Source organism: Bacillus rossius, chromosome 12 (genome assembly GCF_032445375.1).
Source record: "Bacillus rossius redtenbacheri isolate Brsri chromosome 12, Brsri_v3, whole genome shotgun sequence".
Taxonomy (NCBI): Eukaryota; Metazoa; Arthropoda; class Insecta; order Phasmatodea; family Bacillidae; genus Bacillus; species Bacillus rossius.
The window spans coordinates 4,595,843-4,608,991 of record NC_086339.1 but is presented as its reverse complement, the minus strand read 5'-3'; the positions used below and the strand labels follow the sequence as shown (position 1 = coordinate 4,608,991).

Genomic DNA, 13,149 nt, shown 5'->3' with positions numbered 1-13,149 from the left:
CGTAAGTCAGCAGATTCATTCAGGGACAGCCATGTCGTAACTCCCTCCGCAGTAGTGCAGACACTCCAGCAACAGCTGGATCCCTGGTTGCAACCTCCCTCCGGGGCGCTTATTACACTTGAAGTTAAATTTACAAAGTTTCGTGTGTTTGACAGGTAGGATCAGACATTCTGGTTATTTAAATCATCGTATTGTTGTGCAATGCAACAATTTCTCAGTGTATCAGTTTTTGAAGGTATACTTCTTTAGGGGCGTTATGAAAAAAATTATGAGAGTGAATTTTTACGATGTGTGCGCAGCATGCAACAAAATTTTACAGGATAAAAAAGACTACGTACTTACAAATAAAAATTTATGTATGTGCTTTTAAATCATATACTTTAGTGATTGATATTAAATACTGATTAATATCTTTAAAAACATTTTTATTGTTAACATTAGTGATAGAAATTGCATTTATACAAGTTTTCAAGTGTATTTTCAAGTATATTTATATAAGTGAGATTATGTTCCCATATGTATAATTTATTTGGATTAGAAATTATTTACTTATGTATTAAAGAATTAAAAATTAATAAATTAGAAAAAAATATTTAGCATACATATTAATTTTCATTATTAATTAATATTAACTCGATTATTTTACTCTTTTATATTACTATTAAATACTGAGTATGTATTTATTTAAATTGTTTAATTTAATTGAACTTTTTACTTTATAAATTATATATATAATTTATTCCTCTTCTTTATTGTTTTATTTTTATTAATTATTTGCATGCAAAATTAATGCGCATACTGAATAATGTGATCTGCAGCCAATCAGATGGCCTAAAAAATTTCCATCCGTCTATCCGTCAAAACCTTACCCAACTTTAACTTTTGATGGACTGACGGATGAAATTCTAACCTGAAAATTTTTTGAAAGGTATTTACTTTATTTTTTATTTATTTGTTTAGCTGCTTCCATATTATGATTTTAACATTTAAATATTTGATAATTAAAAAAAAATATTGAATTTCAGAAAGTATAGATAATTAGTAACATACAGAAACTCGAAAATATATTTAAATAAACTGTAGAGGAAAAAAATATTGTTATATGATTTATAAGTGCTAGTTTAACATACCACTAATAAATCTTTTAAAGAATAATTCTCTAAAAACATGTATTCCTTCATGTCAGTTGGCAAAATCCAAATAGAAACATAATTTGATGCATCTGATTGTTGACGGACAGAGAGTTTTGAAGAAAAATTGTAATGTAATTATACGTTTATACCGAACTCACTTCTGAGCACATAAACATTCCCTTTATAATATTTAATATGTAGTTTACAAGTTCATTTCAATAAATTTAATCATCCTTTAAACTGTAATACAGCTCTGATAAAAGTGAAAATACCTAAAATAATACTGAACCTCGGCTATGAACCTGTTTTTCGACAAGGAATTTTGTCTAACACACTGCCTATCTTGTTAAAATTATTGACGTGACAACGTCTAATAAATCGATGAATGCTGGCTGCACGCACAAAAAAGTGTCCCGTTACGCACATTGTTCCGTTACGCTGTGTCCCGTTACACTCATTGTACGCTTGCGCCGCATCTATCTCTCTTCCACTCAATTGGCCTATGCGTCCGAGGAGAAGAAAGACAGCGGCAGCACACAACTTACATCTACACGTGAACTGTTTCGTCGACTGGTTATAAAGTGAAGTGAAAGTTAATGTGGTTTTCATTGCTTATTACAACAACAATTTCGGTAATAAAGGTTAATTATTCTTGCATTTTAAAAAATCTGATCACTAGTACATTTTCAAGTATTTATTCTTTTATTATTAAAATAAAAATGATTAATTTTTATTCATAAAAATATGCAATCATTTCAGCAATGTTTTGTTCTGACGTTGTCACGTTAAACTATCGTCCGTAAACCGACTTTACAGACAACAATTTTTTTTTTTTCTTTTTTTTTTTTTTAACAGTTAGTGTGTACTACAAAACACAGTGGTTGTTGCAGATTTACGTTCCTCGACTCGGGGTCGCATCCAGGGAATCACGGACTGAGAGGCTCACGCGAGCATGTCCTGGTGCTGTCTCACGCGGAACTGCAGACGCTGCTCGAAGGACTCCTCCTTGCCCCGCCCCAGCGCCTGCAGCGAGGCCCCCAGCACGCGGAACTGCAGCGCCGAGCACTTGACCAGCGCGAGCGTGAACGAGTCGACGGCGGCCATGGTCACCACGCAGGCGAGCACGCACGCCAGCTGCACGGAGTACTCGGCGGCGAAGCGGGCGGGGCACGAGCGGGGCAGGAGGGGCCACATCCTGAAGGGCAGCGCGGGGTCCCTGCGGCCCGCGGCCAGGTCCGCCAAGGGCCGCGCGAAGTAGCAGAGCGCCGTGCCGCACACGACGGCGGTGTAGGCGCGGGCGATGCGCCGCTCCTCGGCCGCCGTCGCTCGCACCAGCTCCGCCTCTTCTTCCTCCGCCCCCTGGGACAACCCGGCGACTAACTCTCACACCGCTTGGAAAAAGCACACAATTACTGCGAATTGAGATTCCCCTGAAGGTGGAACTGCCCAGTTTTGTGCCACAAATGACAAGAACTTAAATCAAATTACATCGCATGTGTGTGAACGTAATATCCTCAATGCGAGCACACTCCACTAACCTGTAGAAACACGTTAACATCATCGTCGTCATTTGTGACACTGAACATGGTAGTAGACACCTGGGGGGGGGGGGGGAGAGCATGGGCGTCGCAACCGGGGGGGGGGGGAGGACGGGGGGGGGGACAAGTTCCCCCCCCCCCCCAATAATAAAAGTCTTCAAATTCGTCCCCTCCAATAACATATTTAGTTTCGTAGTTATATTAAAAATATGATTTCTGTGATATACAACCCATACGTATGTTGCGCATGGTGCATTTAGTTCAATCGTGGTAATGTGATCACTACGTTTTTACGAATTTTTTCTCTGAAAATATTTTTTTTTATAAAAAAATAAATTATATGTTGCAACCCAACTATAATTAGAATAGGAAAGAAAAATGCCTAAAAAAAACCACCTTTTTTGCACCTTCAAACCCCAAATATTTTCCTGGGGGAGGACCCTCAGACCCCCCTGCTTTTTTTTTCCCCCCCCAGGGGATGGATATTCCCCGACAACTAAATCAATTAATTGCAGTTCCCCCCCCAACCCCCCCAAAAAAAAAAAGAAAAAAACTTTGCGACGCGCATGGGAGGATGGGGAGAGAGACTCACCGACATAGCCGCCCTGAGACGCTGAACGGCTGCCCTGAAGGCCGGCCCGCGCCGCCACAGCCGCACCGCAGCCACGCAGCACGGAGCCACGGTCAGGATGTTGCCTGTGTTCTCGACCAGCGCGCTCCTGCTCGCGGGCTGCTTGAAGAACACGCCCGTCAGCAGGGCCACCACCGCGTACACGTTGGCGGTGGCCAGCAGGGGGCGCGCCCCGTGGAGCCGCGAGTCGCCGTCGCCGGTCCACAGCCCCACGCGCCTCAGCCTGCCGCAGGTGAAGCCCATGATCGGAGACCCCTGGGTCTCCATGTCGACGCGTAGAGGCGCTCTCTTCCCAGGAACCTGCGACCTGCATCGGTGAAAACCTTGCACCTCATACCCGGTGGCGTAGCCAGGACTTGTGTATGGGAGGGGGGGATGTTAAGAAGCATGCACCCCCCCTTTAATACGGGGGGGGGGGGGGGGGCATGCTTCTTAATACCCCCCATACACAAATACTGGCTACGCCACTGGTCCGGATGTCCCCCCCCCCCGGGAAAATTTGGATTTTAAAGGTGGAAATAGTGCTATTATAGCAGTTTTCGGTACTTAAATTTAAATATTGTAATGGTAAATTTTTTTATTAATTTTAATATGAAATTTGTGTTGAGTGATGAATAAGAAATTAATTAAAGATTTCTGGCTAAGGGGGAGGGGGAGGGGGGTTGAACCCCTAACCCCCCCCCCCCTCCTGGCTACGCCCCTGCTCATACCGAACATATGAGGTTTTCTACACAATGTGGAGTGCTACTGATATATGTGGTTTCTTTTTTTTTTCCCCCTCCGATCCAAAGCAGTAAGGATGCACATTTTTATTTCTTTCAGCCAAACATTTTCGTGAGATACGAGGTTTTCCAGCCAAACACATTAAAAAAAAAAACGTATTTTCGTCCAAAAATTGAGATACGAGGTTTTCATTCTATAATCCATCGTCATGTACATTAGGTGGTTCACACCTCAAAATAATCATCGATACTCCCCCCAGGCATGTAATCCCGTCAGGGCGTGGTCCTGGTTAGGAGAAAGATGGGTCTCTTACATGCCAGACACTGTTACCTACAACCTACAACCTGCAAGAGGAAAATTTCCTGAACACTTTTCATTTTTCACTCATGCGCCAGTCTGGAAGCAGGTTAAAAAGGCAGTCGCGGGGTGCGTGCGCCATCTTTTCGAGGTTTCCTCAGACTTCGTGCAAGAAACCATTTAAGTGACTTTTTTTTAAGTTTGTGCACGACTTTAATTTAACTAGCCACGGACATTCTTGCAAATCTAGACCACTTTTAAGTGGCCCTTCATCTCGTTTGTATGCTTTTGTAAAGTGGTAAGTGAGGACAGTTAAATTTCACATTTTTGCGTTTAATACATGCGCTGCCACGGTATCCTTGTTAGAGGTATCCTCGATTGCTCTTTTTTTTTTTGCACTGATTTGGAGGTCTTGTATGCGAATGGTGGTTAAGTTAGCTTTTAAAGGGTACGCCCTTTATGAAACCAAGTATAAGCCATGGCCTGTTGTTAACCGCATTGGTAGTATTTCTTTATTTGGCTAGCCTTTTTAAATTAAGAAATTCTGGTTTTCAATAATTGAATTGCAATCAAAATCTTGGGTGTTTATTTTACTGTCTAGGAATACTCGAACTAGCCAAGACTATACTCAGGGCCCCGCGCCTAGTGGGGCCCCGCGTCTGCCCTCACCCTGGCACCTGTCATGTAAGGTGTTCGAAATTAAGTTGTACGCCCCTAATGTTTATTAGAACCTCTTTTATATGCATTACCCGCAACATGCAGGGGACGAGCGTCAGATAATCGGGTTGGCAATATGTGGTTCACATTACCTGACACTTGCCAGCCGGCGATGCTGATTAGTGTTTGCTTCAGGTTACAGTTATCACAGATACCGCGACAACAAGGCTTTGCTCTGAGTGTCGTTTTCCTCTGATATATCTCTGGGGAAGGGCGGTGAAAAGTACATACAGTTGTACTTTTTTTTGTTTTATGTTTATATTACCATTATTATTATATTATCAAAGGAATTGAAAGTATAGGTCGCTATGTATATCTACCCTAAACTTCCTCTCAACCTTCTCAATTTACGTGACTGTAGTCAGCGGCTGATAATTAGCCTTCCCTTCCCTTTTACGATATTCAAAAGTGGAGGGGGTGTGAACGTACGCGTTACAGACCGAGTATTGTTATTTCAGTGTCGCCAGATCAGTGGAAATATTAAGTCATGTATCGTGCAGTGCACATTTTGAATCTCTATTCGTTCGTCCTGTTATTTTGTTGTAACTACTTTCAATGATATTTATTAATAGGGCTAGTTATTTTTAATTAAACAGTTTCATAATAAAGGCTGAAATTTTTATTTGTTAGTTTGTCAGATTAATTTACAATGACCTCTCGTGATCGTGACTTTGGTAGGAAATATGATTCTGGCAGTTCCAAACGGAAAAAAATTGAAAACAAAATTAAGTATAATTTTCTAATCTTCCGGGAGAGTGACCACAAATCCCCCTTTCCCTAGTGGTATTCCATACTCCAGTCTGATAAGACCCCCCCCCCCCCTCTCCGAGATACAAGGGCCCCGCTGAAATAAATTGTCCAGGGCCCCGCAGAGTCTAGGTCCGCCACTGTCTATACTCACCCCGGTTCTGTTGCTGCAAAAGCATCCACTGCGATTTAAATAGCGACATTTTATAGCATTCAGTTTTGCCAAAGCACTTAAACTCTCATCAGAATTATTTCAACGAGGGAAATAATTTTTTTCCGAAACCAGTATGAAGATTTAGCGAGTTCCAGCAGCACACTTGAACACACATTATTGAATATTTAATAGTAAACATCGAGTGAATTTGACATTTGAACATCTGACACACGTCTTTTAGCTTTGCAAAGTACCATACAATTTTATGTAGAAAAACTTGCAAAATTGTTTCCCAGTTTGGAATTTAAGTTAGTATTCAAATCAGAAACTTAATACAGATGACAGACAACCTTTTGCTAAGTTTTGGAAGTGATACATGTCAGATTTATTTATATATTTTTTTCAGTTTCTGGCCAAAGAGAATAAATTTAGTTTGAGGCCTGACTGCACACATATATATATATAATATTTTTTATATTTTTTTTTGTGGATTGAGACTTATGCTAAAAACTGTAGGTAATTAATGAATGTTAATTTAATGCTTGCTGCTTGCTGCTGCTTGCTGCTGCTGCGACTTGCTGCTGTGGAGAGGCGGCGCTCCACAGCTGTGTCTCTTCATCAGGCGCACATGTGAGCGCAGGAGGTGTGCAGCGCAGACCTCATTGATGCGACGCTACCCTCACCCAAGCACATACGCGGTATAGGAAAAACGACGCGTTTTGAAAACTACTCAAGATATCCGAGTAGTGTTTGTACACGAAAAAGCATTTACGAACGAATTCGCCGAGGGCCGAAAACGTAGTTGGTTTTGATTCTGGATTAAGTTTTAAAACAATTTATTTGAAGAGTTAAAATGGCTAAAAGACATGTTTTCAGAGTCATTTTTGAGCACGAAACAACCGGTACAGACTCTTGAAAGCACTAGTGCGTGTAACTGCATGTTTTTTTGTTTACACATTTACCATGAGTGCAGCCAGTATTTGTGGAAGGGGAGGGCCTGTCCCTCCTCCGGAAACTCTTTTACAAAGATAATACTTAAAAATACATTTTGACGTGACGTCTAATAAATCGATGAACGCCGGCTGCGCGCACGAAAAAGTGTCCCTTACGCACGTTGTTCTGTTACGCTGTGTCCCGTTACGCTCATTGTTCCGTTACGCTCATTGTACGCTTGCGCCGCATCTATCTCTCTTCCACTCGATTGGCCTATGCTTCCGAGGAGAAGAAAGACAGCGGCAGCACACAACTTACATCTACACGTGAACTGTTACGTCGACTGTTTATAAAGTGAAGTGAAAAGTTAATGTGGTTTTAATTGCTTATTACAACAACAATTTCGGCAATAAAGGTTAATTATTCTTGCATTTTAAAAATCTGATTACTAGTATAATTTCAAGTATTTATTCTTTTATTATTAAAAAAAAAAAAGATCCAATTTTGTTCATAAAAGTATGCAATCATTTCAGCAATGTTTTGTTATGACGTTGTCACGTTAAACTATCGTCCGTAAACCGACTTTACAGACAACCAATTGTTTAGGCTAATTAACGATCCATTAAGTGTTTTTTGAAATTCCTGCCATTGATATTTTTGTAAAATAAAATTCTTCGTCTGAATAAATTTGTCAACCCTACTCCCCTCACCCTTTTTTTACTACGCTCTTGACACTTATTGTTACAGAAACCGGTTCCTCTTTTGAGTAAGCTTCTCTGCACTAAAACCTGTGCCTTGTAAACAGAAGTGTAAACAAATATACACATAAAACAAGCAAAACACAAATCTGTTTAAAGAAAGTCAGTATCTATGTGAATATCAACAATTCAGTGATGTTAATTAAATAAAATTCCACTGACAAACAACATTTTAAATAATAGGTAAATAAATTCAAGAAGTAGTATCGGACATACGCCATTACTCATTAATGTATGTCATGAAAAACCTCAGTCTGTTTGTGTCTTAAGAAGGGAATAGATCTCTTTCCCGAAACGCCGCATCTGTTCTCTTAGGAATCATATATGTATGTACTGTGTTAGTCTGCACTATCATCGTTGTGGTTTTCAAATATCTGTTTTTTCGCTCAACTGTTGCTTACGGTGTTCATCTGTGCTGTCACCACTGTTTATTCACATCGCTGGGTTCACCTGTGCGTCTCTATATAGCCTTTTTTAATTTCAATTTTTATCTGTTAAGTTTCATCGTTCGAGTTATTCTGTTTGCCATTGTGCACCGTAAATTTTCTTTGTAAATGGAACAGAAATATTCATGTAAACTTACATATTTTTTTAATTTGTACATTGTACATGAAAATAACTGTATCACTACAACATAGTGTTACCATTTATGCTTCGTGTTGCCCAGTACTCCAATATTTAGTTATTTGCAAACAGTTGTTTGAATAGCTTTCCAGTATTAGCTACGCATGTTAAGCACGGTAAACCAAAAGTAATATAAAAAAAGTTAACTTTTATGTGGCTTTAAAACCAATAAATAAAAAGTTTATACAATAACTTCATGCTTGTAAGCACACACTATATTTTAACCAAACACACTCTTTTAATATCTAACATTTATTTCAAAATAACTTTACCATCTTTATTTCTGAGATAATTTCTGTACAGCGGGACTGTAAGTTTGTTTGCAGGAAATCAACTAAAAAATTGCCTGACTAGTTATACAAAATTATATTTCACTGTTATGAAATTACATAATTCATGCTGGACGAACAACATAAAAACACATAAATTTGTTCGTTACCGAGGTTAGATGTTACTCGTATTTGTTTGAGAAAAAACTATATTGCCGTATTGTGTTACGTCAGAAAATTTTAGGTATATAGGTATTAGAACTTCACGTATTGTAAACAGATGAAAAACCAAACTGCAGTGAACGCGAGTGAATGACATGATGTCAGTGTTAAGAAGACTGCATGTTGTCGCTCTACCGCTCTGGTTCTGGGTAGAGCGCCTGCCTTGTGACTTGTAGGACCCGGGTTCGCGCCCGGCTCCTCCAAGGCGGATTGCCCAGACGAAATGGCGGCATTTTCTTCTGGTATGAACACAATCCCTTGCAACAAGTCAGGCTACCAAAGAAACGGTGGTGGAACAGAAAAAAACCTGCCAGGTGGCTTCCAAATGGGGAGCCCGTTTCTTTTCTTGGGCTCCCCATGCGGTGGCCATTCCGGGGGTTTCTCGGGGGAACGGAGTTTTGCAAAAATATTTTTAGTAGTTTTGTAGCGTTTAGTTTTTAGTAACTGTAGCATTATCATTCCACTATGTTATAAATAAACCTAAAACAAACATTTAAAAACATTATTTTTTTTTGCACGTACTAATGTTGTAATGTACTAATAATGTACTAATGTACCATTTATCAGTATATATTTTCTTTAAGTATTATTGACGGTTTTGTAGTATTTTATAAGTATTCTGACGAAAAAATTATAGTTTTATCCTAAAATATTATTTCTGTAAAACCACATAGTTTGTCAATCAGGAATATCGTCTTTAACACACGCTTATATATATGTTATATGTGTGTGTGTACCACCAGTATAAATATAGACAACGCAGAATCTCACAACTTAGAAACGTCGTAACGTAGAAAATCATAACTTAGAACTATCACAACGTAGAAACACACAACTTAGAACTGTCATAACTTAGAAACACTAGTATTTACGAATAGTAAAAAAAATTATATAATCAAAATATTCAATTTAAATCACTACGTACTGAAAATAATTTATTAGCACATATATAATTCGCACTAGTACGAAACTAAAACACGTGTTGTGAATGTAGAGAACTAGAAACATGTGGATACATATTTATAATTATGAAAACAGTGATCAGAGACGACGAGCGGGCCAACATGCGCGACTAATAGAAGTTGGTTCTATTTATATTTTGTTGGTAGTTTTTTCTTCCGAGACGTAATCTTGGGGAAGCCTACAACTCACGTAGTTTCGGTTCCGTACCACGTTCGTGCAACTTCGGATTTCTCTCAAAAATTGAAAAATTAAAAAAAATCGAAGGGTTAGGTTAGGTCAGGTCAGTCCCACAACATGCTTGTTTTCATTGATTTAGCGGCTGAAGTGGCGTTAAATGCCAAAACGCAAAACTTCGGAAATCTTCGGAAATTCTTGCAGGGAACCGAAACTATGTGAGTTGTAGGCTTCCCGTAATCTTGTGCAGTTGGTGTATGGGGGGGGGGGTGTTAAGAAGCATGGCCCCACCCCCCCCCCCCCCCGGTATTAAGCGGGGGTGTTGGGGGTCCTCCCCCGGGAAAATTTGAATTTTCAGGTGTAAAATAGTGCTATTTTAGCAGTTTTCGGTACTTAAATTTAAATATTGTAATGTTAAAAATTTTATTAATTTAAATATGAAATTTGTTTGAGTGATGAATGAGAAATTAATTAAATATTTGGTGCTAAGGGGGGGGGGGAGGTTTGAACCCCTAACCCCCCCCCCATCCCCCTGGCTACGCCCCTGATCTGGTGTGTTTCCAAGTTGTGACGGCATCCCCCCCGCCTCGCCGACACACGCACACCCCTGACGAGGCGGGCACCTCCCGCCCGCTCATGGGCGCCTGGTAGCCGCGGGGCCGCGCGCACCGCCGGGGTCGCCGAAGGCCGGCCACGCGGGCCACGGCAGGCAGTAGTAGCAGTAGTAGTGTGTCTGCCCCCAGAGGGCGTGTGGATGAGGCCTGCTGGCGACAACACGCCGCTGCCAGGCCGCCGATGCTACCAGGCGCACAGCGCGGCGCAGGAGGTACACACGCTGCCGCGCCGATCTCTCCGACTGTCAAATCATGGGCGTCGCAACCGGGGGGGGGGGGGGGGGGGGGGTGGGTGGTGGCACTTCACACCATACACACTACACACACACAATCACTACACCAACACCACACACACATACACACACACTACCAAACACTCTCTCTAAAACCACTTACTACACCCATTACACACACACCACACAAAGTCATGGCACACACATACCTATTAAACTCACGGCCCCCCCCCCTCCCCCCAATAAAATATTGAGTTTCGTAGTCATATTAAAATACGATTTCTGTGATACAACCCATATACGTTGCGCATGGTGCATTTATTCCAACCGTGGTAAAATGAGCACTGTTTTTTTTTTTTACAAATTTGTTCTCTGAAAATATATTTTTTATATAAAAATAAATTATATATTGCAACCAACTATAATTAGAATATTTACGAAGAGAAAAACCACCCTTTTGCACCTTCAAATCCCAAATTTTCCCGGGTACCCCCCCCCCCCCCTCTTTTATTTTCCGGTGGCTGGATATTCCTCAACAAGTAAATCAATTGCAGTCCCCCCCCCCCCCCCCCCAAAAAAAAAACTATATCCTTGCGACGCCCATGGCTAAAATAGTAGAGGTGTAAAAGTAACAAAAAAAAAAGCCTACCCGTATGTATTCGTTACTAATAACAATTAGTACTCGTTACTATCGTATCGTTAAGGGGATTGGTGCACCAGCATCGTATTAAAAAAAAACAATATATTATGTTAATGATTCAGCTACTAGAGAAGATTTGAACCATTCTGGTGTAAAATTATTTTTTTTAATTTTTTTATTTTATATTAATTTATTGCTGATTTTCGGGAATTTTTTAAATTCCAAGCTTTATAATAAACTATAAAGAATTCAGTGGTAAAACTTCGCAGATAAATTTTCAGCCAGACACGGAGATATGACTGTGACCATTATTTTATCTGTAATCATTATTAATTTAACGTATTACAATTTGAATTTTAATAAATGAGCTGCTACGAAATTGCGTGATATTCATTTGCGAATTTAATAACATTCGCGTTTTCATTTGTAATTCAAACGCCAATATATCTGTCGGCTGAATGATTGACTTTATTTTAGTCTTTAGCTTATTGCAGTCGGACCTAAAGTAAAAACGTAGCTGTAGAAGTTTGAGCAGCGTGCAAGCTCGGATACGAGAAATTATGGAGCGCGCTGGACAGTAGTGACACCTTGCGACAGTTTCCCGAACTGTTTGCAGCCAGTGTTTTCTCTCGTTCCCACCCTGCCTCAGCTGTCTGCTGTTTACGAAGGGGAGACGGGATTTCGCGCGAAACTGATATGAAGGTCAACGTACTCATTTTCAGTAGATAAGAGAACGTGTTTGGTCTAGCTCGGCGTATAATTGAATGGTTATTCTCTGTTATTATTTAACACAGTGATTTAGCTAGATGTTTTTTGTTGTAAGCGTGAGATTTATTCAGGAATAAAATGCCGAAGAAACCTCCACCAAGCATAGTACACAAAAGAACAAAACTATCGAAAGCCATTAGAGCGCTTAGAAAAAAGAATAAAGAAAGATAAGAGATTATTTTATTATAGCTTTTTTACCATACATTTATTTTTCAGAGTTGCGTATGTACAACGCGATGGACGCGATGCGACAACATAAAGATGTGTAAAATTGTAAACATGCTTTTTTTTTTCCAGCAATGCGTGAACCATTCATAAACTATACTCAACATGTATCCGTATGATTACGTTTGAATTTTTTTTATGACAGGCATCAATGTTAACAAGTTTATTAAGCCACAATATACTTTTTTTCAGAAAAATAAGTGTAGCAGAAAACACTCAACATAGTCTCACACAAAATCAGTTTACATGAATGCAGTTTTAAGAAGTAAGCTACGTAAATAATAGTTAAACATTATTTAATATATGCTGGTAACGTTTCCAAAGTATCAGCTTCGCCTTCATTCACGAACAATATTCGTGGCCTTATTTATTTATTTTGCTGGCGTTTCGTTGGTGACTGTTAGGACTGCAAAATTAGTAAACATTTTTCACCCTATCCTGAGTTAACTCTAAGTGTGCGCGGTTAGATGAGGACCAGATGTGTATCATGCTTACGCCTTTACACTCTACTCAGGGGTGCCCACAAGGGGGGGTAACGACGCAGACTGCGTCATTAAAATTTCAGGGGGGGGGGGGGTGGTTAAAAGACGAGAAAAATGTATATATTATTTACATAATTATAGCTTCTAATGTGAAAATACGATTCTGGTGCTTTGATAAATGAAAGGGGTCTTGTAAATCAAATTGGCAACCCCGCACTTTCCTCAACAAAAGCAGTTTGGCATCTGTCGGTTCAGGATGGAAATATTACCTGATATTACCAAAATTATTATTAGAAAATCAGTT

General features: G+C 39.9%; 1 protein-coding gene across 1 annotated transcript in view; it reads right to left on the bottom strand.

Moving 5' to 3' along the window:
* Nucleotides 1–13,149, bottom strand: part of LOC134537237 (uncharacterized) — a 30,884-nt gene that overhangs the window by 5,336 nt on the left and 12,399 nt on the right. The window contains exons 3-6 of the mRNA XM_063377504.1: nt 10,553–10,718; nt 5,941–5,968; nt 3,264–3,609; nt 2,080–2,492 (exon numbers count right to left, since the gene is read on the bottom strand). Of these exons, the coding sequence (XP_063233574.1) occupies nt 2,080–2,492; nt 3,264–3,609; nt 5,941–5,968; nt 10,553–10,718 (953 nt within the window). The remainder of the gene's footprint in view (nt 1–2,079; nt 2,493–3,263; nt 3,610–5,940; nt 5,969–10,552; nt 10,719–13,149) is intronic.